Below are 26,799 nucleotides of genomic sequence, written 5' to 3' on the forward strand. Positions count from 1 at the left end.
CCACGCTTGCCCAGGTTATGGTCGGAGGCTGATCCTTTCGCAGATGTCTAGGCACCTATTTTGGGGTAAGTAGCAGCTTCATGGAGCAGGTTGGACTGTTTTGAAACTAAGAACGTAACCCACAAGCTTCAGTGTCGGTCGTTTGGGCTGGGGGTGTTGTAGCGTGGCTCCAATGGCAGTCCTGCCCGCCTGGGAAGTCCCCGTGGCCACCCCAGCTGGGGGCAGCTCCTCCTCTTTTGAAGCTCCGTCACTTCATGAACTATGTGGTGGTGGAGGCAGGTGCTGGCGGTGGTGGCCCTGTGGGAGAGCAGACCTGGGTTTCTGCTGCCGTGTCGGCTTCTTGGTGTGCAGCTGGGGGGAAGCTCAGCCTTCCCCTGGGTCAGATGCTCCCCTTTGGCTCCTCCATGTGTTTGGGTCTCGGCTGTGGTTTTTTGCTTCTCTCCTCTCCGTTATGGATAAGGAAAATGGGCAGCAGGGAACCTTTACAGGGAGCAATTTCCCATCCTTGGGCTCACGTGTAACAGTTCTCCCAGTATAACGGGTGACTAGTCTAAGGGTGCCCAGAGCCTTCCTGTGTGTCTTACGTGCCTTGCTGGTTGGAGAGCATGGAGCGATGGGCACCAGTGAATTCCCTCCATCCTGAGCTCCCTTCCCCGTGTTCAGGTGGGGCAGCTGCTTTGCAAGACCCTGGGAAAGCTGGTGGTGAGAGACAGGTTGCACAGGTACCGAGTGGAGCAGGGTTGACTCGCCTGTCTTCACCCCCAGCGTGGTGTCGTGAAGGCAGAGCCGGTTGAGGAGCCGCTGCGTTCATCCTGCCTCCCTCTCCGACAGCTTGGCACGGGTAACGGCCCAGTGAGAACTGGGGTCTCCAGGGAAAGGGATGTCCCTCCTTCCTCAAAGATGGTTTTGCAAATGCTGATGGTGCCTCATTCAGGGAAGAAGGACTCCTGGAAGGGACAGCAGTGCCTGGAGAGCCTCTGGCTGCAGCCTTTGGAGGAACAAAGGTGGTGTGAGCCTGGAGGTGGAAGCCTGGCTGTGTCTGCAGGCTCTTGGTGGGTCTTTTCTGGTGGGTTAAGCTGCAGAGCGGGGGGGGCGAAGGTGCTGCTGCAGTGCTTAGTTTAAAAGGGGAGAGATTTGCGGCATCATTCTTGTTCTTGGCAGAAATCGCCCTAGGAGAGGATGCGAGACCTTTCGTTTCAAAATTTAAGTGCAGGTTTTTATTTTGGTTTGGGAGATGTACGGAGGTGTTAAAGGCAGCTGTAAAAAGATCCCCTGAAAAGCCTGGCTGAGCACACCCTAATCCCCTCTCTGAAGGGCGAAGGGAGGTTAGGATGGTTCCCCAGGAGCAGTGGGAAGGGGGGATGGATGCTGTTTCATCTGTGTCCTCTCCAGCCCTTGGTAAAATGCGGTTGCTGGCAGTCGTTTCTCAAATTTGAAAGGCTTCAGCTTGACGATTTGGTGACTAAGAACCCTCCTGCTCTGAGCATCTGCTGCGATAAGGTGGAAAGACACCCCCCCCGCCCGAAAAAAGTGTGTGTGGGGAAGCTGATTCATCAATGCCAAGGTAGAGCTGGTACTTGGTGTGTTTTCCCAGCCTGCCACAAGCCCCCAGTTCTCCGCAGAGCTTCAGCCCCTGGTTTCCAGCCAGGCAGGAGACAGGTTTGGACTCTGCCTGCGCTAGAGGGAGACAATAGCTAATGGATACAGAGATGCTTTTCTTGGAAAAAGCCCAAACGGGGATGTTCAGATGCTGGCAATGGATTTTTTTGTTTAATTTATGTCTTTTTTTTTTTTTTAATTGCGAGGCTGGAGTGATTTGCCCTGGGAGAAGCTGTGCCCCGTGAGCCGCAGGCGACGCGGTGCTGAGGGCTTTCTGACACGGTGCTGGCCACCGAGGGTTGCCGAGCCGGAGTCACGTACAAAAGTGGCTTCTCTTGCTTTCTGTTCTTTATCAGCCCCTTCAAAATGGAAATGAGAAACGCAGGGGAAGGCTCCGAGCTGTCTGTTTACTCTCGCTGAAGTTGCGCTGCCTCTTCTTCGTCCCTAAACACCAACCTCCCACCCTTTCCCGGCTGTAGCCAGCAGACGTGAGCAGTAACTGGCTCGTCTCGTAGCTGCTGTCGGGTTTTCTCGGGCAATGACTCACTCGGCTATTTATTATTGTGATTAAAAAAGAAACCTCCTGCAACTTTAATTCAACCCTGAAGAATCCAAATGATTTTGCTATAAAACCCCGTTGCGGTGATGCGGCTGTGTTTTTCTCTCCAGGGCTGCTGGTGCCGTGGGGGGTGCTGGTGGTCTGTGGTCCCCCCGTGGTTCCCGTGTCCCGCTTGCTCGGTGTGTGTGACCTTGGCCACCTTCTGCAGCACTTGTGATGGTGTTTGCAGTCAGCTGTGAGTTTCCTCGAATCGTTTGCTGGTCGCTGAGGCTCTTTCCAGGCTGGTTTTGGCAGGGCTCTGCCTTCTGCATCGGACAGCGGGGTTATACTGGGGGGGACTCTTCTGCAGATCCTGGTGGGAGCTGTGAGCGGAGGGAGCTGCTGCTGGCCAGGTAGGAGCTTCTAAGGGAGCATCCAGAAGGTGAGCAACACCATTTCTGCCTCCTGCTTTGGCTTCAACATCTTGGCTAAACTTAGCCAGGATGTAAAGTCGGGAGGTGATCCAACTCCAAGGTGAGTGTGGGCAGCACCACGCAGGAGCTTCCCTTCGTCACCTGGACCCTTTGATATACTCAGATTTGTTTAGTTAAACATCATCTTCCAGCAAACTCCTCTCCATGGGTCCAGAGGATGCCTGTGCCCTGGCTGGGGAGGAAAGGTCTTTGGGAGAAAGATGCTACAGGAGGCCAAGTCTCCAAAAGCTTTAAAATGGAATGGAGATAGCTTCAGTGCTGGAGAAGTAGCAGTTTTCTTCCACCTCCTTCTTGGAAATGTAGCTTGCTCCGACAAATCCCAGTAGATCCCATGTCAGCCGTGGCTGGGCTGCCCTGCTGCAGCGTCCTGGGGGTAGTGATGGGCGAGAGCTGCCCCTTGGAGGGAGGTTTAGCCAAGTATCTTCACTGAGGGCAACTTCTCTCCCAGACTGGCTTAAAATAAGCCTGGACTAGCTTGCTGAAGGTACAAATGATGCTGGTTTTGCCGAGAGCTCTGCCTGGGGCAGGACTAGAGACCCAAGTGCTGGCCTCAGTCAGTAGGAGCTTCCTCTGGACGTTCTCCTCTGCGAGACTCCACCAAAGCCAATGGGTCAGTGAAAGTCTTGAGGAGTTCCCTAAGTCGAGGTATGAGACCAGGAGTGCAGGGACAGCCCATGGGAATGCCAAGATTTGCTCAGCTGATCGCTGGGGGAGGTCACCTGTGATGTGTCCCCTTCCAAACCCCACCTCCCTCATTCCCAGCCACCAGCCGTTCCCTCGCACGCTGCCAAAACAGCGGCAAAACCCCTGCAAAGGGTGGGTGTCGCAGGCGTCCCTGGTCTCAGAGCTCAGAAAGAAATCATGCCAGCCTGATGGAATGTTTGGGGTGTTTTCCCTGAAACTCCCCAAAACCAGTTTGGTGTGTTGTTTTTTTTTTTTTTTTTTTTAAGAAACAGAAGCCAGAGCCTGGACCAAAGACCTTGCCCTTGTGTGTTTCACTCCAAGATGAGGCTCTTTTTGTTTAAAAAAAAAATAAATCAGTTGAAAACAATTGTAAGTGAAAAATGACTCTGCCAAAGCACCTAAGCCACCCCCCACCCTTCTAAAAAATTGAATTCCCCTTTTTTCAGTTGAAGAGGAGGAAAAAAGTTATGTATGATGTTTTTTTTTTCCTTCCTGTCTGATGTTCTTTCTAGGAAAGAAGACAAAACACCTTCCTTCTGACATACCTGCAGTGACGATTTGGAACAGCTTTTGCCAAACCACCCCAACCCAACAGCCCTGAGCATTTTCCTCTTTAAGCTCGTCTCCATCACTCACGGAGATGAGGGGTGTTGTCTGGCCTTTGCTGGGCAGCTCCTGCCTGGTGTGTGACGTTTGGGCGCTTTACCTCTGCTCCAGCAGGCGTCCAGGAGAAGCCGTGGTCCTTCTGGGGTGGATCAGGTGTGGTGTGACATGGATCTGTACGAAAGACTGGGGTTTTTAGTTTTTAAATTGATTTTTTTCCGAGGTTTTTAGATGATTCTTTTTTTAGGTTTTGCAAGCCTATGTTTGGGAAAGTGCTGAGGTCCCTGCTTGACGGGAGCCTGCTTTGGTCTCCCCTGGGCTGGGGCCGGGTGCAGGTTGTGCTTTTGGCTCTTGCATCTACCGTGCAACCTGCCCGTGGCTGTTTTCAGCCTCCTGGGGGGCTGCTTCTATTTTTGCAGCGGTTGCACCTAAAATTACATCTTTAGGCTCTGGGGGAAGCTGGTGCTGCATTGTCGAGGGGCTAATTAAACTGGGGGGAAACTCAGGCCCACGAGCAGGGCCTACTCCATGTTGCTGAAGATGTTGGGGCGTTTTTTCCTCCTTTTTTCAATTTTCTTCTTGCATTACATGGGCAAAGGCCAGACGTTTACCTTTCCTCTGCAGGAAGGTTCATCCCTCAGGCTCTTGGGCAGCTCTGCCCCCGCCAACCCTTAAACTTCAGCCTCAGCCCCACTGCGACCCTCGCAAGACCCCACGAGCAGCGTTGGCCGCAGCCGCCTTCGATGCTGGGCTGGACGAGGGATGGGCAAACAGCTCGAGGCTATAATCAATTTCATCCTATTAATTTCTAGAGATCTGGGGTTAGTATCCAGCTCAGATGTGCTGAGGGGTCCCGGTGGGCTTTTCCTCTCCAAGCTGCCCATCAGCAATTCTTTATATTGACAAAGCTGTCGTCAAATACAGCCATGGGTCCCGTTCGTATTGCGGTGGGACCAAAAGCCTGGAGATGGATGGAGGCCTGGGGAGGTTCATGGGCTTTACCCTTGTGATGTTCTCACAGGATATATTTTGACAAAACATCCATCCTCTCCTCAGCCAGGCTTAAAGCACGGAGAAGAAATAGCCTGAGACCATTTCAAAGCTTATATTCAGAGCCAGCTGTGGTTCTGCGGTATGTTAATGCTGCCTGGGGCCATCCTCCAAGTCCTGATCTCTTGCTTAAGCAAATAGGCTTGTCCTAATCCAACCCTGTCGAAAACAACCTGAGCTGCATCAGGCGTGGGGATATAATTCTTTAAAATCAATAAATATTTCAGGCGCAGAGGGCGGGGGTTCGTATCAGGAATGCCAGTCCTGGCTGGTCATTATTAATTCAATGGATGCAGTTGTAAATTGGCTGAGGAGGCACAACAGCTGAACTCACAAGTGCTGCTCCCACCCCACATCACGGAGATGTTCTGCTGGATCTTCAGCGAGTCTCACTGGCATCACAGAATGTCAGGGGTTGGAAGGGATCTCGAAAGGTCATCTAGTCCAACCCCCCTGCCAGAGCAGGACCACCCAGAGCAGGTCACACAGGAACGCGTCCAGGCGGGTTTTGAATGTCTCCAGAGAAGGAGACTCCACCACCTCCCTGGGCAGCCTGTTCCAGGGCTCTGCCACCCTCACAGGGAAAAAGTTTTTCCTTATGTTCATGTGGAACCTCCTGTGCTCCAGCTTGCACCCGTTGCCCCTTGTCCTGTCATTGCCCATCACCGAGGAGAGCCCGGCTCCATCCTCCTGACTCTCACCCTTTACATATTTATAAACATTAAGGAGGTCACCCCTCAGCCTCCTCTTCTCCAAGCTCAAGAGACCCAGCTCCCTCAGCCTTTCATCATAAAGGAGATGTTCCATCCCCTTAACCATCTTTGTGGCTCTGTGCTGGACTCTTTCCAGCAGTTCCCTGTCCTTCTTGAACTGAGGCAGAACTGGACACATTATTCCAGATGGGGTCTCACCAGGGCAGAGGAGAGGGGGAGGAGAACCTCTCTCGACCTACTGACATCACCAGCCTTCAACCAGTTCATGGACATTGCAAATGAATAATAATTGTTTTGCAAATGCCTGGGTCCGTGTCCCTGGTTTTACAGAGCTGTGTGCAGCAGGACTTTGCCTCCTGAACAATAAGTTGTCCTTTGTGGGGTGTTTGCCCTAAATCTCCAGCTCTTGGGCTCCTGTGATGAAGTGATAACCTTGGATTAAGGGGGCTGTGCAACCTGCTGGCTGCACCGGCAGCAGCGGGATCAGTCCCTGTTCCCATCCCAGCAAGGCTTTCTGTTACCGTGAGCTTCACGTTTCCCCAGCTGAAATAAGGAGAAGCTGATACCTCTCTTCTTGCAAAGCGCTTTTGAAACCTGATGAGGAAAACCAGCAAAAGCAACCTGCTGGTGGTGCGGGGGGAGAACCCAGCTCCTCTCTTTAACAAGTGTTTGCAGGGAAAAAGGCTGAAAATGGGACTCCTGGGGAACAGAAACTTCTATATATGTGTGTAATATATTTGATTTATTATATATATTATGTATTTTTTATATATATACATGCATGCACACACCCACCTCCTCTTTCCCCCTGCTTTGCTGGGGAGGGCAGTTGGGTTCTGTGCTGGTCTTGGGCTTTGTCACCGTGTCCCCAAGCAACGTGCAGCAGAGGCCTCTCGGTCTGGTGCTCTGCCTGCTTGACGAGAGGTGTCTTGTGAAGAGCGTTGCAGCACACGGGTGTCTGTTAAACACACGGATACGTGTTGCTGCCGGGGGCTGGAGGGGCTGTACTGGCAGAAAGACAAACCATCCCTGAGTTTTCTTTGCTCTGAGATTCCTGTTGTTGCTGGTCGGGGTGAGTGTATCATAAATCTTGAGGTATCTGATGGGTTTTTTTTTTGGCAGGTCTCTGTTTGCAGCGTTGTGTAACCTGTGTCTCGGCTCCTTTTTGGAAGCTGAAGCAATTTCATCCCTTACAGCTGGGTAAAGGAGTGAATCCTGCGGGGCTGAGACCAGGAGAGGGTCCCCCCCAATGGCTGTTTGGCACATCTTGTGCTAACTGGGGCTCTGATCTGATATATACACACATGTACATCATCTATATATACACAGATGCCTCTATAGGTGTATTTAACCTGTAAGGCTAGGAGCCCTAGTTCCTAATTTGCAGTTAACGTTGCCCAAGGCTGGCTCAATCCAAGCGCAATTTTTTTTTTTCTTACCTTTTGCTCAAGATCGGCGTTACAGGCTCATCTTTTACTACCTCACTCCACAGTTGAGGACCAGCCATTGCTGTTGTCTCGGCTCTCCTGGCCCCATGGCCGGCAATAGGCTGCTGTAACAGCAACTGGCGTCAGCGCCAGGGCTGCTCTTAATTACAGGAGCTGCTGTTTATCTCCGCAGCTCTGTTTGCTGCTGACAAAAGCCAGCTTGGGAGGGGGTCTCTTGTTAATAAGCTGCGCCCCAGCAGTGATATATTGATGTATTTTTAATAAATATTCCCTTTTCAAGGGCCACATATGTATTCTGGGCTAATCCGCTCATTACAAGAGCGCAGGGCGGCTGGCGAGGTCTGCAAGCGCCTGCCTGGCGAAGCCGGTTTTCGTAGCCATCGCTGGTGCGTTAGATCTTGTACATCCTGAAGGGGAGAGATGATGAGAGTAATAAAGACTGGCTGTGCTAATTATTGTCACCCTTGAAGTTTAGAGGATGGAGGTGCACCGCCTCAATTAAGAAAAGTGGGGAGCGATAACCTGATAATAGAAAAACCTGTCGTTCATCAGTCCCTCTGGAAAGGGGAGGCTCCTCCTCCGCCTCCCCCTGTCCACCGTGGCTGAACGCCTTCGTTAGGGTGGAATCGCGGTGAGAGAAAGGGGGATTAAGTGCTGGGGGCAAAGCTGCAGCGCTGGGAGCAGGTCAGCTTTGGGCTGGGGTGATGGTGGGGAGTCCTTGGCAGAAGCCCTGCTAGGGTTGGGCACCGCTCTGGGGCGGGCTGGGCGCAGCGGCGAGGCCGTGGGGCCGTGTCGTTTGGCTGTCCGAGCTGGAGCAGAGCGAGCGCCGCTCGTTCACGTAGCGAACCCGAAGTCGGTGGGGTGGAGAGGCACCTCGAGCCTTCCTTTCTGGTGTTTACCTTACTCTCCCGCTCGGGTTATGTGGACTTTAATTCTGTTAAAATCTGATTAAAATATTCCGTTACCATTTGCTCACTGGCTGCATAATAAACGCACTGTGTACCTTGCGAGCAGAGCGAGGGGCATCTTATGAAACGGAGATGAGGGCTCAGATTAAAGCAGCTAAGCTTACATGGACCAGCAGCCACACAGGCTTTGAACTGCTGCATCCTGATTTTATTCAATGTTTTCTACTCACTTATTTTTTTTCTACTTTCATCATTTTTCTCCCAGAAAATAAACAAACCCTCTTTTATGTGGAATTCCTGAGTCTTGTCTTGTTGCTGCTGGAGAATGAGGTATCCTATAGGTCGGAAAACTTTTAAAACACTTTGGTTCTTGACAGAAGAAAACATTCCCGAGGCTGTAGGTGCAGTTTTCCTTTCCATGGTGACTCTCAGTGGATCCTGTGCGCTGGTGGATAAAAACACAGCACCACAACTGCATGATTTCCTACCTCTGTCTCCCAGAGCTGCAGCGTAGACCCTTAACGAAGAGCATCTTAATTAATTTTCCGAAATATTTACAGTTGCACCAAGCAGGGGTAGGGCGGGTGGTGTGTGTCCTGTTGGTTTTAAGTGGGTTTAGATGGTTCACATCTCCTCCTACCTGGTGGTGACCTACTTGGTGACCGGACGCGGGAGCAAGTGGTGGGGCAGAGATGTGTCGCGATGTTCGATGCTGCAGCTAGTCCGATGATGCTTGGCTTTGGGAGAAGCTGAGCCTGTTCTTTCACGTTCCTTCATGGCTTTAGGACAAGTGGTTGTGACGCAAGGGCTTGGGGAGAGATGTGCCTCAGAGGTTGGTGGAGCGTGGAAAGGGGCAGGAGGTAGAAGGGGAGGCTGGTGGCAGTTTCAGGTGGCGCAGTAGTCTGGTTTGGACTTAGGGAAGGGAAATGAGGTGGGTCTCTGTCCTCCCATGCATGGGAGCAATGAGGAGGAACATTGCCTTTCCTTCAAGTGTCGACTGGCGGTGGTGGTTCTTGGCCCCCATGCTGGAATTTGGTAGCACTTTGTGGTTGGACCCTGGCTGTGACCCATGGCAGAGATGTCATCGGTGTGAGACAGAAGGGGCAGGTGGAGGGGTATGGTGGGCTCTGCGGAGGCACTGGGGCTGAAAGGTGGCTTGGCAGAAGCGAGGAGTAGAGCCCCTGGGAGATGTGTGATGAGCCCTCTCGCCTTTCCCAGTTGTTTTGGTAAAGAGAATAGAGATTTTCCCTCATCGCAGCTGACCCGCAGCAGGTGGAGATGCGTCGTGGCACGGGGCCTGCATGGGGGGCTGCTACAGCATGTGCCTCCACAGAGCTTGTTTTGGGGGGCTGGGGCATGCTGCCGGTCACGAGCAGGGTTATTCCCCCTTCCCCTTGGTTTGAGATGCTGCTGGTGGGGGGGAAACCCTGGGCTGGGAAATCCCATTCATGGGTGGCTGCTGATGCGGTCTGTCTGCACCCAAGGGCGGCGCTGATGGGTGCGGGTGGCGCTCTGAGAGCTTTTGGTCCGTCACTGCTGAATCGGGGGGCAGCGTGCATCCTTTGTGGCGGCAGGGATGGGGTTGTGGCTGCATCCCTGTTTTTTCCTCTCCTCTCACAAGCGAAGAGGGAGCCTGAAGGGGAAGGATTGTCTCCTTTTCTTTTCTGAGGACGCTTAGCGCTGGAGGAGGAGGTGGCGATGGCAATGAGTCATCCGTCTAGCAGGTCCCTTCAGCGCTGCTCCCACACGAGAAGGTGGTGGTTCTCCTCCTTCCCCATCAGGGGAAACAATAAAGCTGTCGTAGCCTGTTGTCTTCTGCAGTGTGAAGCCCCGGGTGCTTTCAGAGATGCCTTTGGTGAGAGTGGGTCGGGAGCCTTCACGGTGAGGGCACTGTGTCCCTCCAGTGCCATTGCACACATCCCAGGGATCCCCAAATCCAGGGGCATTTGTGGGTTTGTGCTTCACCTAAAAGGAAGAAAAAAAAAACACACAGGCTTTTCAGGCAGGGTGAGAACCAAAGCCCTCCAAGCCCCTTGCCTCATCTCCAACAGCCTCCAGCACAGGGCAGAGCCCAAGGGCCAGACAGGGCTGTAGTGATCCTCTCCCAGCTGCTAGAGATCTGCAGCATGGGGTTGTCCTGAGCCACATGTGGTCTCCATGTATTTGGTAACCATCCATGAGCTTGTCCAGTCCCCCCCTGGAGCCCACCTAACTTTGGTGTCCCAAGGCAAGGAGATCCACTGAGGAAACACGTGCACTTGCAGGGATCCGTCATTAAATCCTACACAACCGTTGGCCCTGTGTTTGCAACCCCAAATGCCAACAAAGCCCTTAAAGCCTGCAAGGCTCGCCCCAGGTGTTCCTAGCGTGTTTTAGCAGCTCCTGGGAACCAATTTCATATTTAGTACAAGTATTTCCCCAGCCCCTGTGAGCAGAAGGTGAGCGAACGGCTCCTGCAGCAGCTGCTGATGCCACAGCTGATTTTAGCCCCAAATTCGGCAGCTCTAAGCAAAGGAGCAGAGCCTGCCCAAAGGCTTCAGCTTCGCCATCCCTCCCAGTGGCAGGGTTTGATTTGGGTGACTGGGTGCTGCTCTTTTCCTTGGTAAGAGCTGGGTTTGGACACCGGTCTGGGTCCCAGGAGTTGGAAGCCGGTTGTCATTAGCAGACACCGAGAAAGCAGATTTAGCATCTTCTCAGGGCTCACGTGTGCTGCTTCAACCCCTTGTTGCGGTGAGTATAGGTGTTTGGTGAAGCAGCAAAGCCTGGTGGCTTTTCATACGCTATTGGAGAGCCCTCCAAAGGTGGGGGCAGAGATGCATCGCGATGTGCAATGCTGCAGCTAGTCCGATGATGCTTGGCTTTGGGAGAAGCTGAGCCTGTTCTTTCACGTTCCTTCATGGCTTTAGGGCAAGTGGTTGTGACACAAGGGCTTGGGGAGAGATGTGCTTCAGAGGTTGGTGGAGCGTGGAAGGGGGCAGGAGGTAGAAGGGGAGGCTGGTGGCAGTTTCAGGTGGTGCAGTAGTCTGGTTTGGACTTAGGGAAGGGAAATGAGGTGGGTCTCTGTCCTCCCATGCATGGGAGCAATGAGGAGGAGCATTGCCTTTCCTTCAAGTGTCGACTGGCGGTGGTGGTTCTTGGCCCCCATGCTGGAATTTGGTAGCACTTTGTGGTTGGACCCTGGCTGTGACCCATGGCAGAGATGTCATCTGTGTGAGACAGAAGGGGCAGGTGGAGGGGTATGGTGGGCTCTGCGGAGGCACTGGGGCTGAAAGGTGGCTTGATAGAAGCAGGAGTCACAATTCCAGCAAGCCTAGGTGCCTTCTTGCTCAGGATACTGTAAGAGATGCTCTTGGCTCTTGTTTTTCTTTCATTTTTCTCAGGAACTTCATTGGTGTAACCCCAGTTCCACGTGAAGACAATATTTCTACCCTTAGTGATGGCCTCTCTCATTCATCTTAGCCCTAAGCTTCCCCAAGACATAAGTGGTGCCTCTCACCTTTACCCCCATGGCCCTTGGGCCCTTGTTTCGGGCAGCAGTACATGCCTCCTCCTGCTGCGGGTGCTGCTGGGGCCTCCTGGGGCTCCGCTCATGGTGGGTGGTGGCAGGAGCCGATGAGTCTCCTGCTGTTTTATGGGGCCAGGGGATGGGGTGAGGTGGGATTAAGGGAAATCAGCAGGGTGTGGGCATAGGGCATCTTGGTCCTGCTGCCACATGGTGTGCACAGAAGGTCGAGGCAAGTGCCCACAGAGAGGCTGGAGCAATGTCTGAGGTGGGTATCCACTTTGGTGCATTAAGGTGGGTGATGCTGGGGACATCCAGTCCTCCTTCTCCTCCTTCTCCTCCTTCTCCTCCTTCTCCTCCTTCTCCTCCTTCTCCTCCTTCTCCTCCTCCTCCTCCTTCTCCTCCTCCTCCTCCTTCTCCACCTCTTCCACCATGGAGCTGCCTTCTTCCACCCTCAGGCCTCTGCTGCCATCCATGATGGTGGTGAGAGCAGAGGTTTTATCAGCAGGACCTATGCCACTTGGATGTTTGAAATGGGCTCTGGTGGTCCAGACACCCTTATGGGCTGTTGCTCCGAATCCGGGGTCCTTGGTGGCAACTGGGTTTCCCTGTCTGGGCTCCTGCCCTCCTTGAGGTCGGCAGGAGCCAGTGTCTACTGGTGCCTGGCAGCATCCAAGCTGCTTTTCGGCTTCAGCGCGAGGAGGAGATGACCTTGCTGGTAACATTTTGGGATTAAAAAGCAACTCCCTGCCCATGCGTGCGTGGCTGAGCCCCATCAACACCACGAGTGCACGGGACACAGTAACGCACTTCCCCCGTCCGTCCGTCCATGCGCCCAGAGCTCTTCCTCCAGCCCTGGTACCCACTGGCCTTTTGGCTCTGTTGTGCTAGGGAAGGTCGGTGCTGATATTAATCTCTAGATACTTTTTTTTTTTGGCTATTTATGCAGTGTAGCTTGAACTAAAAAGCCTATTGTAGCAAATAGTAGGCTTCTTGTGTGGCATCTTTGAATAGGAGGGGTGTTATCCTGTCCCCATGACAACGAGCATTTGAATTAAGAGCCGTCTACTCCGAACAATTTGCCGTCACATGGTTCAGAGGAAACACTTTGAAACCCTTGTAGTCTTTTCAATAGGCTTGATTGTTAGCGTCTCCCAAACTTAATCATTAACAGGGCTCTGCAACAGATAATTACTGTGCTTTGCATTTTTCTGCCCCGCACGTGACTGGCGCAGTCCCGGGGACGCAGGTCGCCCTTAGCTCTTTCTCCTCTTTGAGGACGTGGGTGAAAGAAGTGGGTGACGGACTTCGGCCGGCCGGAAAAATTTGGGCAGCGGCCCCACGTGCTAAGGGGTGGATGGTTTGCAGGAGGGGAGGCTGAGCCCCGCTCGGAGGCGATGCCTGCCGGAGTGCCTACGTAATGCGTGGGACTTTCTTTCCTTCCCTGGAAATAGCCAACCCCCTGCCACGTTTCCTTGGCCACGCAGCGGTCGTAAATGAGGGGTTTAAAATATATCCTAATGCTTTGCCTAATTGCAGGGCTTGATGGAGGATAGTTGGGTGCTGACTGCGCTACTCCATGCCTGGAAGAGCCAGCCCTGCGATGGCACCGCCAGCTGCTCCGACGTCAACAAGAGCAACATCATCGGTGTATAAATATCTCATTTGGGGCGTTTTGGGTTTTTTTTTGCTGATGAGTTTTTATTGCCCAGGCAAGGGGACAGACATCTTACATCCCACGGAAGGACAACCTACGGGATGATCCCAGCAGGACCCAACGTGCCTGAGTGCAGCGCTCATCCCCCAGCCGCCGTGACCCGGTGGGAGCACCGGGGCTGCGCTGGTTCAGCCGACGGGCTCCCGGCAGCGTGGCCGGCAGGCGGCTGCGGCGGAGGTGCCCCGTTGCCCTGCATGAATACGGTTTGCTTTGTGCGGGAGCAGGTGGCAACGACCTCATTTGCAATTTCTGTGCCTGCCACATGTCCTTTCCGAAACGGCGCATTTTAACGGGGTGTTAGAAGAGATGGGGCCCGGCTGGCAGCACTGCCACTGCGGTCATGAAGAGAAACAGGCTTGAAAGAGCCTCGTGCACCTTCAAAACGTGCTTGGGTGGATAAGATATTCTCCTGTCCTTCCTTGGCCGAGGCAAGCAATGCTCGGGAGCAGCCTGGACTCAGTGGGTCAATAGCACAGTTGGCACCCTTGTGCACTGCCATCCATGAAGTGACATGGTCACATCTCCCCTGGTTGCAAGTTATAATGTAAATTATGTCACAGTGGCAGAAGTGTTTGGAGGATTCATTTCTTCTGCCTTTGGAAATAAATACCGTGCTCTTCCCTGTGTTTATGGGGAGTCAAGGATAGTGTTGTCCTGTGTCAATGGTCTTTTTTGGTTAATGCTGTTGCTTGACTGAGGAGTATTTGCATTTTATTTTGGCTTCAGAAGGGAAACCCTGGTGACTTTTCAGGTGGATGGGTGATGCGGGGAGGCGGCGCCGGGATGGGTGTTGCTGACGGTGGGCATCCCATCCTGTCCCGCTGTAGGTCTCTGCCTGCAACTGCCGCAAGATTTCTCTGGATAATCTTCTCTCAGTCTTTCCGTTTGGGGAAAAAAAGAGTTTTCCTTCCCTTTGGAAAACCTCAGAAAATAGATAGGAAATAAGTGCAGGATGGAGACATTCTGCCACCTCCAGAGCGGTGGGGTGAGCGAGGCTGGGGCTTGCTCCCTTCCTGCCAGATGCTTGGACCAGGAGAGCTGAATTTAACCCAGGAGATGATGGAAATCAGATGACTGATTTTCCCCAGGAGCTGCCTTTTGGTCTTTAATCTATTAAAGCCCTGCTCCTGTGACGGGCTGAGCAGTTTCGCTTCATGCCAAGCCCCGGCGAGGGCTCAGCCCGCCGGCCGGGGAGGATCGAGGGCTGGATGGCTGGTTTGCCGAAGCCCACGTGCCCACCTCTGGAAGTTGCAAAATGCCTTGGTACGTGAAAAGGCAGGGGGAAACACAGGGCAAGGGAGGCTGTGAAGTGCTTTGAAAGCAATAAAACATTAGTGGCAAAGTGCTGGCATGGAAGCAAAGATATTATTTCTTCAACAGAGGCCCTGCTGAAGGGCTGCAGTTGTTTTGTGTGTTTGAGTGAGGAACAATGGGGTTTTACAAGAACACTTCAAAGGGGAAGCAGGGGCACTGCCGAACACCCAGACAACACAAGACAGTGGCTTTTCAGATGCAGTCGCCTAATTTTGCAGCTCTTTTGTTCTCCGCTCCTAAAAAAGATCTGCTGTTGCTTTTACTTTTGATTGGAAAGCACAGAAGGAAGTAAGAGGAAAAAAAAACCACGAAGCCAAAAGAAGCCAAAACAATCTCCTTGCAACAGGCATTTTAGATGGGAGCAAACCCTCCGAGTCCTCTGCCTTCAGCGGTGGGTTGATGGGACCGCGGCTGGTTCACCATCCCCAAGGATGCTGCCTGCTGGACCTGAGCTGGCTTCTTTATTTAGTGTTGGACCTAAGCTGGCTTATTTACCTAGAGCAGCAGGTTTCTGTTGGGTTGGGATGGTGCTGCTGGGCTGCTACCCAAGGCAGAGGAGCTGGTGTGAGCCTGAGCCCCACAGCAGCAACCAGCCACATCTTTGGTGTTTGTGGGGCTCAGCATTGCCTTTCTCACCACGCTGCACCCTGCATTGGCTGGTGGTTTTTGGCTTTTGTGTGCAGAGGGGCAAGGAGCCGCCTTAGCTTTAAGGTGTGACAGAGCCTCAACGGAGCATCAGGTCCAGCCGCTGCCACTGGAAGGGGACGATGCCGGAGGAAGCGCCCGTGCTCTGCGCTTGGTGTGTTCTTGCCTGTCACGTAAGCACCGAGTTTTTAATTTTTTGTTTTTCTAAAATAGAGGTATTTTGTCCCTTCAGGATGCAAAATCCTCATGGGATTTGCAGAGGTTTGGAGATCTGAACGTATGGTGTACTGGGGCTGGGGGTGAGTGCTGGGGGAGGAGAGCAGGAGGGGAGGATCAGTGGGGCTGAGGAAGATGAGGGATGATGCTGCTGCCTGCCTTAGTGATGCTCAAAACTAACCTCTGTGGGGGGACCTGGGTGGGTGGGCCAGGGCAGTTTCCCAGCCCCTGGCTGCCCAGCCCAGTTTCCCATTGGATTTGCCATTGGATCTTGCCTACGATAAAATCCCCAAAAGCTGAAAGAAGGCAGATTGCCATGCGGCGATGGGTTTCTTAGCAGGCGGGCTCAGTTCTGCTTATTTTCAGAAACCAGAGCATCTCCCTGTTTTGCTAAAGCGTTAATTGATGGTCACCCTGGGAAGGCTTCGATACTGCAGACTGATGCCAAACGTACGTTCTCCCTTTTTGACCCGTGTGTGATGCGGCCAGGGTGCTGCAGGGAGGTGACGACAGCACTGTCCCCGCTGGCCGCAGCACCGGTTGTTAGGAGGAGGAGAGTGGTGTGGGCATGGGATGCAATTGCATTTCCTTCAGGGGATGGAGGCCATTATCGTTATCCTGGAGGAGCTGGGCGGTGAGAGGCAGCTGCGCGTTGGAGCTGGCCCCCAGCGTGATGCCGTCGTGCCATTTGGAATTCTTCCCGGAGCTCAGAGGCAGGCGAGGACTGAATTTCATCCTGTGGCATCAGGGCTGGGGAAAGGAACTTGAAACCGTGTGGCAAAAGGTGATGCTGGGTGGCTTGTTTTGGCCAAGCAGGTTGGGATCTCCATGCGCATCGCCTGGCTGGGAAAGGGTGGTCCTGGGATGACCCTACTGGTACCAGCAGGGGAGTCCTTGGTGTCACTGGTGCTCCCACTCTCCTGGAGATACGTCCCCATGTCTCTGTCTTTCCCATCCCTCCTTGCAGGGAGGAGAGCACCTGGATGAGCCAATTCCTCCTCTTCCTCAGTGAGGGCTCTGCAAAGCAGAGTTTGCTCCATCACCCGTGTTTCAGGTCCGATGGGGTCTTCAGGACAGCAGTGCAGATGCAGCATTGGACTTGGCAGCCAATGGGCAGGGCTTTTGGCACAGGGTCAGCTCTGAGAACCTCAGGTTTTTGGCTAACCCAGCAGCATCTTTCTTCTCCCTCAACTCCATCACTGGAGCATCTCCCTTTCCCTCTTCCCACCTGATGAGCCCCAGCATCTCATTTCTTAATAACCCTCATTGTCCCACCCCAAGGTTGTGTTTGCCGGTCACGGCTCTGGGAGCTGCTCCCCTCTCCTCTCCCTGGTAGGGACCAGCCTTGCAGCTATGCAGGGATTTAAAAGAGATGCAAATAATCACAGCCACAAGCCACCACGAGGGCTGAGCTGAACAAGTCCAGGCACCAGGAGGCAATTAGGAAGGGATGGTGGGAATGACCTGGGGAGGTCAAGGTAGCCAGGCATGGCTAGGGGTTAGCGTGGCTTAATTTTCAAGGTGGCACTTGAAAATGAGCGACGAGACAGGGACTGTGTGTTTCATTTTAGCATAAGAGTTTGAGGATTCAGCGCATCTTGCTTGTGTGAACCTGCAGGTGGGGCATCCTGGCCAAGGAGCAGAGTGGGAGCAGCTCCCGGCTCTGCGATGGCGGCAGATGGGGAATTTAGGCACAGCAGAGTGTGGGGCAGTGATTTACGGCACCAGCAGAAATACTGCTATCGTGTTCTTCCTTTGGTGTTGAGTTTTTGGGCACCAGCAGAGATTGGGCCTACACCCACATGGACCTTTGGTCTCTTCCAGCGCTTCCACCCTTAAACCTTTCTGTGGGTCCTGTCCTAAATACCCAAGGAGGGAAGAGCAACGGTTTTGATGCTTACCATGCAGGACCACTCCCCAGAGCAGTATTTTGGGGTGAGAAGAGGCAGAGAAAGTCTCCTACCCCTTCTCGGAGCAGTGTGTGGGGCCAAAGGGAGATTGCTCAAGACCCGTGGGAGAAGTCAGGGTTCTTCCAGGGTTTCACCTGCACTGGGGGCTGGAGATGAGGGTTTGGCTGGGGAGAGGGGCCAGGCTCTTGGCTCTGGGTCTACCTCTGTGTGGCAACTGCCTCCTCTGCTGCTTTGGACTGTCCGACGTGGAGGACCGGCTCGTGTGCCATGGCAGCGTGAGCACAGAAAATGTCCCTGCAGGAGCACAGAAAATGTCCCTGCAGCTACACACAAATTGCCCAGCCTCTGGCCAGGCTGCTTCTATGCAATTAAAACCTTTTGCCAGTGAGAGGCTTAATTAACTCTGGCTTTCTAGGGTTATACCCACATGTGTGTGCTCTGCAGCTGGGTCTTTCTGTTAGATTCGCTGGAGTTTGGCACCAGCTGCAAGAAATTCCTTGTGGGACTTGCTTGGGTCATGGCAACATTTTGCTCTGGGTTGATGGGAGAAATACAAACCGTGTGACTGAAGCATTTCCATACATGGAAGGTGAAGGCAATGGGGATGGAGTATTTTAGGGTCTTGAAAACCATAAACCACCAATGATGGTGATCCCAACACCCCCTGGACAGCCTGGACCAGTGCTGTAGTGAAGGAAGGTCTTGGTCTGAGCACTCTCTGTCCTACCCATTTTCTGTCCATCCTCTACTAAATATCTCCTTCACCCTTAGTCCTTCGTGTCTTTAGATAGTCAACACCCAAGCCCTGCAGTTTTCAGGATGTTTGAAGATGTCTAGTGGAAGGGAGTGGATTTGGGGTGGGCTGTGGCGATACTATGAGCCAGTTTTTGATGGGAAGACTCACGGTGGTTAATAACATCTCTCTAGCTTTCTCTTACAAGGCACTAACAAGACTTTTCCTTGCCCAGCCTACTCTCTGTGCTGGAGACCACCTGCAGGAAGAAGTTAGCCTCTTCAGTCTGAGCCAGTTTTGAGTTATTAGGGCCACAAAGATGCTCCTAGGAATACACAGCTCTTACTTTCATGGCACCCAGCAGTTTTAATAGGCTCAGCTAAAAACAAGCCCCCTTTGCCCCTTCATCTGTTGTTTCATGGCAGCAGGGGATTATTTTGGGGTTTGAAACAAATACCCTCGGGAGGAGCCGTAACCCACTGACCTCGAGGGGATGTAGCTAACATGTGTGAAGCACCCTGCCGCTGGCGTCTGCGGGAAGGATTTAACCAGGGTCAGCAGCCCGTTATTTTTTTTTCCCCAGCTGATAAGGAAAAGGAAGTTGATATTTGTGTCCCTGCAACAGCCTCGTTAAATAGGAAAATAACAAAAGGAAAAAGAACACATTTCCAAAGGTACCCCTCTTTCCTGAAACCACAAAATAATTGCTCAGGCTGCCTCTTCTGCCATGCAAGAGCGAACGCTGCTCATCTACTTTGTAGGAGCGTGGCTTTTCCCTGGTGAGTGGGCTCACCCCGCACCCTGGAAACACCCCGGCACCACTTGGAGACTGGCGCTATCTCCTCTAGAAGATTGGTGGTGGAACGGGTCTAACTCGGGAGCAAACGGTCTGTGCCGCCTGTTGCCCTTTGTGCTGTGCTCCGTGGTTTCCTTTGTCCCATCTCTTCCCGTTCTTCAAACCTTGGCCTTGAGCTAAATGCGCTTAGATCTTCTGTTTCAGTGGTTTATTTTATTTTGTACCAGACATAAAGTTTAATGAGATTCCTGGAGTTCCCAGCCCAATGGTGTTCACTCTTCCCTGTCCTGGGCAGCTTCTCCAGCTGCTTCTTCCTACAGGGCTTCATCAGCGAGGCCAAACTCTGCCATCGCTTGCAAGACCACAGACAAACATGAGTGATGGTGTGTTCTTGGGTCACTTTGGATTTACCCTGCAGTAACTGAAAGCTGACACTGAACTGCAGCCCTTGCAGCTGGAGTAACTCCCTCTGCTCTTGCAGGTGTCTCTGGACTCATGGCCACCAGCTACCAGAGGAGGAGCCCCACCCTGGGAACCTGCACGTAAATCTCCATGTTCAGCTCATCCCATCAATGAAAGATAAACCCCGGATGGGTTCACTGACCCATTTTGCACCTCTATCTTAGGACAAGGGGAGCTGTGTCCTGCCAGCACCCATTTCCTCCAGCGCAGGCATGGCCTTGGTGGCCAACATTGGGGCAGAAGTCCACCTTGGATGAGGCTGGTCCTGCCTGGATGACTGCAGACAGGGCTCTGGACTCACTGACGTGAGATTGCTGAGATTCGTGCAGGTTTCTTCCCAAAAGGCAGAGCTAAGGCTGTGCTTGGGAGGGTACTTGGGTGACGGCATTAGCACCAGGTGCCCAACTTTCTCTAAAGCAAACCCTGGGAGCCTGTCTGGTTTGTGCCAAAACATCATCCTGCCCCTGTGTGCCCTGCTGAGTGGTGGCTTGTGGATGCCTTCCCCAGCCAGCACAAGCCACCGAGGTTTTGTATCTAACATTTGCAACCAGGCGGGAATGAGAAATGAGAATTCCCGCTGATGGGGGGGGGGGGTTGTTAGCATCCTCCGGCATTTATTTCAGCCGGCCACCTCAACAATCTCATTATTATCTGCACACCTCAGAGAAATGAGCATTTCCACGTAGTCAAAGCAAGTATTGATTAAGGGCCGGGAAGGAGCTGATCAATGCGATGCTGTTTTCCCCCCCGGTGGGACGTGTAGGGCTGTTCAGCTGGAGGTTGTCCCAAGCACTTGGGGACTTTGCCCCTCATTAACAGTCATGTGCACTCAGACAATAAGGGCCCATTATATTGTCTTAATGCGGGGCCAATCTGGGAATTAATCGGGATATTTGGAAGCACCTTAGCTGCTCGCACCCATACAAGGACCTGAGTTTCTTCTCCTAATCTCCCCCAGGCAACGAGGGTCTCCCACAGATCCCCACGCTGGATAATGTGTGTAAGCTGGTTACAGTGAATTTGCATGAATAAGCAGGCAGTTCTGCTCAGTCTGAACGCAACTTCATTAGGGCCAGGCGATAATTTGAGCTTGCTTATGGCCTGTCCTTTGAACCCTACAAAGGAAGATTGTGAGCCGCAATTGACTTTGTATTTGGGGTCATGGGGACCGCTCCAGCTGCCAGGCAGAATTTGCTTGTCTAGAAATGTTTTTTCCTCTTCGCTTCCCTCCGCAATCACTCTGTTAAGGCGAATAATTATTGTGGAAAGTTTTATTTGTGGAAAAATCTCACAGGTGAGATAACAAACTGCTGACGGGCTGCGGTGGCATGCAGTGAATTAGTGGTAGCTCCCTGACCTGGGAGCGCAGTTCAATGGGTCTGCCCAACAAGATCCATGCCTGGAAATCAAATTGAGCTGGGATGGATCCCTGCTGATGGAGGGGATTGCTGCGGGGGAGCGGTGGGATTGGGGTGGTGGTGGTGGGGATGTGGGAGGTGGAAATGGGCCAGGGAGTATTGGGAAGCAGGGGATGAGCATCTGTGGTTGGGTGGGAGCTGAAGGGGAGCAGGTAGGACAGGATGGTGCCTGGAAAATCTTTCCCACCTTGCACTATGCAATCATGAAAACGAGCTATCCAACCACAGCAAGTGAGAGGCTTTTTTGGTAGTGAGAGCGGAGAGGCAGGGAGGGTATCCCCAAGGGGATGGAGGGCACAGCAGGCAGGGTGAGCTGAGCTCAGGGAGGCACCTTCAGCTCCTGAAGGTGACGGGACAAATCCAGCTCCCCGCAGAACTGCCAACAGAGGGTGGATGGCTCTTGGTTACCGCAGCAAAGCACTGCTTTGCTCTCCCGGCTCTTCCCCGTGCAGCCAGGCGTTGCATTTCCCCCGACAGCAGGGCTGCATGTTCCCCGGATTACTTAGCTGTCTGCACTGGGTGGGCAAAGCGTAGAGCAGGGTTGGGGCAAACTTTGGGGCTGGGAGGGACATCAGTGACTTATCTGGATACATGCAGCACTGCGTAAACAAAGCAATAAATACTGCCTGCTTCGGGAATGTTAGCCAGGGCTCCTTGCTTCAGAAGAAAATTTATTACGCTGGGCCCAAATTGGCCTGGCGAGTAACGTGATGTTGGCTTTCAGCCTCACAGCCCGCCCTCCAAGCCTCCAGGCAAGGAGGTGCCTCCACGCAACGTCTGGGCAGTGTCCTGGCATGAGCAGGGGCAGAAACACCTATTTAATTTTCAGACGAAGCTCAGTCACTTAAGGAAAAGGCTCTTTTTTTTTTTCTGTCCCTCCCAGGCTCTTGGGTACATGTTCTTGCATATACCATATATATATTAGCAGCAGTTTTGGGCAAACTACTGGGTTTTGCATTAAGAGCAGGCACTCATGCTTGGTTTTAGGGGTGTTGGGGTGACTCTTAGACCCAACCACATCCCGTTTTGACCAGGCACTGGCAATATGTCCGTGAGGCCATTCCTGGCAGAGGATTGCCTGTGCTTTCCCTGCTTCTGAGCCAGCACTGGCCGAATAGATGTCAAGAGCTGCAGGGCCCATAGAAAAATCCTGAGCCATGAGACGAAATTCAGGTTTCTGGCTAAAATTACTGTGTGCAGAGCTGCTGTACAGTGTGAGAGGGGAGAATAAGTGTCCTTCTTCCCCTTAGCCCAGCTGAGCGGCGCCTGAGCCCGTGTACATCATCCTACATTGGTGTTTACGCTGAAATCTGTGGCTGGTGCCTGACATAGCGCTGAAAGCAGCAGGCTTCCTCCAGTCTGGCCCTGGAGTAAGCAGGATCGGGGAAAAACTAGAGAGATTTTTAAGGGGGAAGCCAGGATCTCCTGAGGGTCTGTCCTTGCAGTGGAAGCCGCTTCACCAGCTGTTTGGCACATCTGCAGGGCTTGCCTGAGCTGAGAAGAAAAGCTGGAGTTTGCCCCCATTTACCCCAGCGTGACCCTGTGCTGGCGCCGGTGGCTTCAGTGCCATATCAATGGCAACAGCAGCGGGGCGGTGGCAGGAGCTGGGATATCCCACACCAGTAGGAGCATCAAGGGGGAGGGAATCAGGTTTGGGTTGGGGTCGGCCAGGGGTTCTTTGTTTCGGGGGTGCAGAGCGAAGGCAGGGAGTGGGGGGAGGAGGTGGAGGGCGATGGCATGGCTGTGCCGGGAGCCCAGCTCCCATCTGGCTGCCTTATCAAGCCCCGCACAGCCTCGCGTGTCACATTGGGATGTAAATCGCATTAATTGAATTCACTTTGGCTGCGCTTTTGGGAGCAGACAACGACCGAGTCAAAATCTCATTTACATACTGATAAGACACAGTTGAAAAATGATGCCTTCTAATGAATAAAATGTGTGTAACTGGTCCAGCTTGATATTAGCATTAAAGTGTTAATCACTTTGGCATACAAGTTTATAGTGCTGAGTAAATTTGTCTTCAAAGGGTCCTGAAACAGAAATCTATGTTTCTGGACTGCCATAGCAACATAGAGACGTCTTCATTGTATTTCGTGGTCAGAAAGCAGGTGCCAGCTTCTAATTAAAGCCTAATTTGCAATTTGTGTCCTATTCACTGTTTTCATGGGAACTTTGATGGCTGATATAGCGGTAAGCAATAACCAGCAGCAAGACTTGAAAGCAGTGATGGAAATTCATCCTCCCCTGGGGCTGCTGGGTTGAGCAAGCATGGGAGAGGGAAGGGGCCAGGGACGTAGTGTGATGTGTGTCCCTCGTCCAGGAGGCTGCTCGCAGCGAGGGATGGAAATCATTGCATGAGAGCTGATGCCAGCCTCACAGGGGCCGGCAGTCATCCTGCTCCAGCCTCCTCGGGGCAGCTCTGGCCCTCCTTATTTGAAGACAGATGGAGAAGGCTTCTTCCAAACTCCCAATTAAAGGATCCAGATTAATGATGCCCGTGGAGTTCTCTTGTTGCACGTGTTCTTCAGCCTGCCCGCTGACCTGCAGCATCTCATGCTTTCCAGTCTTCCCGCTGCCACCTATCCATCTCCTCTTTCTGCTTCTAATTACAGGCTTATGAGCTCTTGACAGCACTAATATCAAGGGTAATTAGCAGCAGCAGGTCCGTTGGTACCTGGACCCGTGGTGGAGGGGTGTCCTGCTGGAGCGATGAAGTGATGCTGCTGCTCTCCCAGGGCTGTGTCTGCTTCTGCTGGCTGGGGGTTTGGAAAGGGACCTGATGGGGCCAGGGCTCAGATCCCAGCAAAATTCAATGCTGCTTCGGATTCTTTTCTATATTACAGCCCCGGGTGCTGGCTGGGGAGCTGCGCCTTCCAAAAAGCTCAGCGCAGAGGGCGGGGAGTGCTTCTGCCCAGCAGCCAGCAGAGACAGAGCAGGTCCGCTCAGCAACGAACTTTTCTGAAGCTATTCCCCCGCTGCAGATGCTGAGAGCCTACAAACCCTGGCTGCACTGGGCTTTTTCAGTGCCCAGCCCGCAGGACCCCAGCCCTATCCCTTGAACCACTGGAAGTGAGTTGAAAGCCCCTTGGTGCGCTTTGCACCACCCGTCAGCTTCTTGTTGGGTTTGTTATCGATAATAATTTGTGCCGCAGCAGATCGAAGGGTCGGTGGTCGCACCAGGGCTTGCTGAAGAACCACGGGGGGCTCTGCCTTGACAAGGGGACAGTTGACACAGTCGGGCCGGACAAAAGGGAGACCCAGGATGGGTTGCTGGTCTAGATGTGTTGTCAGAGTGTTCTAGGTAAGGGGTTTTGCCTGTGCATCGATTGGGACTGTGCCACCATGTTGAGTTGGTGTGGGGCAGCTGGGGACAAGCTAATGGGGAAGAAGTCACACTGTGTTGCGTCCTTCAAGAGCGAGACACACACACACACAAACACACACTCATGGATCACACCAGTGCTGGTGGGGAAGGACATCTGGGGGAATCTCCCATCCAATGTGCTCCTCAAAATGGGATTTTGATGGTTCCTGTTGCCTAGCCGAGCCCTGAAACCCCCCAGGGAGGGAGGTGCCACCCTGAGCCCTTGCTCCAGCGCTGCACCAACCTCTAGCAGAGAAGTTTTTCCACGCCTCTCTGCTGGCTGCTTCTCTCCACCTCAGCTCAGATTTTCAGCTGTGATAAATCAGCACGGCTCCACCTCAGCCAATTTTACACCAGCCGAGGCTCTGATTCCCGGTACTTAACGTCCTGTCCCTCCCTTTGCTTCTGAATTAATTCCCTCCATAGACGCTGTAGGATACGTGCTTGCTGAAGTCTTATAATCCATCGTGGAATGTTCTTGCTTTTATAGTAAAAAAAAAAAAAAGTCAGTAGCTTAACCCAGGCTTCACCGCGTGCTGCTCCAGGAGATGTTGTTTCAAGCGTGCCACACACATGGCTAAAAGGGATAGCAAACGTTCCGTCCTTCTGCCCTCGGTCCCCAGTTCCCCTTTCCATCCCCTCCTGGCTCAGTTACCGTGCAAAAAGGTAAATTGCTGCCGGACTCTTTATCAGCTGCTAATTTCCTTCCCAATGGAGCTGGGGCCCCCTGGGCAGGCCCACAACTGCTGACGTCCTGGGAGGGTGATCATCTCCTAATAAGCATGTTCTCTTGATTGCCTTGCAGCTTAATTATACCATGCGTGGTCTCCTGAGTAGCATAATATGCTTAAACCGCTGAAGCACCTTGCAGGAGGCCTGATCGTAGACCTGACCTCTCCCCTTGGTTTGTCTCCTGTAACCCCATGGGGATCAAGAGTAGCACCACGAGCCTTGGTTGCCCCGAGCTGGCGATGGGGTGGGTGGGATGGTTCCAGCAGGAGCCTGGGTGATGCTCTGTGCTGGTATCAAGCTTTCTGGTTGAGGCTCAGGGCCTTGGCAGCAGTTAGAAATTACAAATTAGAAACAGAGGTGAAGAAGGCAAGCGAATGGATTTGCACACAGCTACCTAATGCTGCTTATGCCCTGTGAGTGAATCCATAATTAATGGTGTAGAAAAAAAGGGGAACATATTCATAGTTGTTTACGTGACCTGGGATTTCAGCTGACAGTTTTCTGTTTGGTGTTATTTCCTCCACCACATGCAGCTATGCTGATGTCTTCACTGGGAGTGCTTTCTAACCAGAAAAGAGCACTTTTCAAGCAGTGTAAAAATCATCCTGGTCTGATGGACGTGCACAAGCAGTCACATACACCTCACGCATCCTGAAGCTGGGGTGAAAATGCCAATAAATAGGCGTGGAACACTCAGATGTTCAACTCAATCAACAAAATAAATCCGGAATATCTGCCAAGAGAAATGGAAAAAAGAAAAAGAAAAAAGAAAGGAAAAAAATTAAAAGAAACCCACCTAAAACTTTGCTCACATAACAGGAAAAGAATAGCCCGGGGCTCTGTCCACCTATTGCTATCAGTGAGTGGAAAACACTCTGCTCCAGGAACCTGCCTCTTTCCTGCCTGCTGGGGGATGTAGATGCAAATGCTTCCCGCAGGGAATATCCTGTTTACCTAAACCCCCACTTCCCACCAGCAACCTGCACGTTCCAACAAGCATCGCTACCATTTGAGTGACATCTCCTAGGGAGCTGAAATAGTTGTCTTAATAAAGAATTGATTAATGTAAGGCTTTTTGGCAAGGCACTGTCGGGATAAGAGGTCTAGGAAATCACTGCAGCCCCTGGAGCAGGAGCACCCGGTCTCGGTGAGTGGGGTGGTGGCATCCCATGGCCATGATGGCTTCTCCAGACCTGGCACCTCCTCTCCATCCTGCTCAGTGCCTGCCCTGGGTGATGCCCTGGGACTTGTTGCATCTTTTCCTAACGAATAATTCCCCGGGGCTCTGTGCAAACCCTCACGGGAACCTGTTCACTTTGGTACGTGCTGGAATTGCTTTAAAACATCTGGCTTTAAGCCTCCTTGGCTTTATGTGGCATTATGTGCCTAAGTCGTTTAGGCCATTAAAAAAGCTTTTCCCAAAGGGCTTAGCACCGGGGACGGACTGGGGAGTGTGTGAGTGAGGGGTGTCATCTCACAATCAAGAGAGAGGAGTTACTTGGGTCGTGGCGCTTTTGCCAGCTGGAGTTATGGCTTGTTCTAGCCCAAACACCCCTAACCACATGATAAATATTATCGCTGTTATTAAAATATTTTACCAGAGCCAGAAATGTTTGAAAAACCTGTTACAACACTAAGCTAAGCGTTTTAATGCAGCATTAGGAACAGGCTCGCCTCTGTTCTTAGCACAAACTGGGTGATTTTTTGGATTTATTTATTTTTTTTTTAATTCCTTCAAGCAATTTGCCGTGGACAGGGGATGTGCTGGTGCACAGTGGACTTGGGCCAACCTCACCAGAGGGTCTGTGATGGCAGCAGTGGGATCCTCTGTGGGTCCTTCCTCAGCTCCGTGTGGTTCATATTTTGGATTAGGGCACTTTGTAGGTCTGGGAAGGCAAGAGGAGCTGCAATTTTTTTCAGGCATGGAGGGGTATGGCCGCATGTGAAGGGAGA

At 52.5% G+C, this 26,799-nt stretch overlaps 1 protein-coding gene across 1 annotated transcript in view; it reads left to right on the forward strand.

Moving 5' to 3' along the window:
• KTN1 (kinectin 1) overlaps positions 1-19,589 on the forward strand; it is a 74,062-nt gene extending 54,473 nt beyond the window's left edge. The window contains exons 45-51 of the mRNA XM_086462117.1: positions 15-65; positions 664-722; positions 832-1,009; positions 2,269-2,337; positions 2,508-2,550; positions 19,352-19,412; positions 19,497-19,589. Of these exons, the coding sequence (XP_086318243.1) occupies positions 15-65; positions 664-722; positions 832-1,009; positions 2,269-2,337; positions 2,508-2,550; positions 19,352-19,412; positions 19,497-19,589 (554 nt within the window). The remainder of the gene's footprint in view (positions 1-14; positions 66-663; positions 723-831; positions 1,010-2,268; positions 2,338-2,507; positions 2,551-19,351; positions 19,413-19,496) is intronic.
• The last annotated feature ends 7,210 nt before the right edge of the window (positions 19,590-26,799 follow it).

Source organism: Leptosomus discolor, chromosome 3 (assembly GCF_034619465.1).
Source record: "Leptosomus discolor isolate bLepDis1 chromosome 3, bLepDis1.hap2, whole genome shotgun sequence".
Taxonomy (NCBI): Eukaryota; Metazoa; Chordata; class Aves; order Leptosomiformes; family Leptosomidae; genus Leptosomus; species Leptosomus discolor.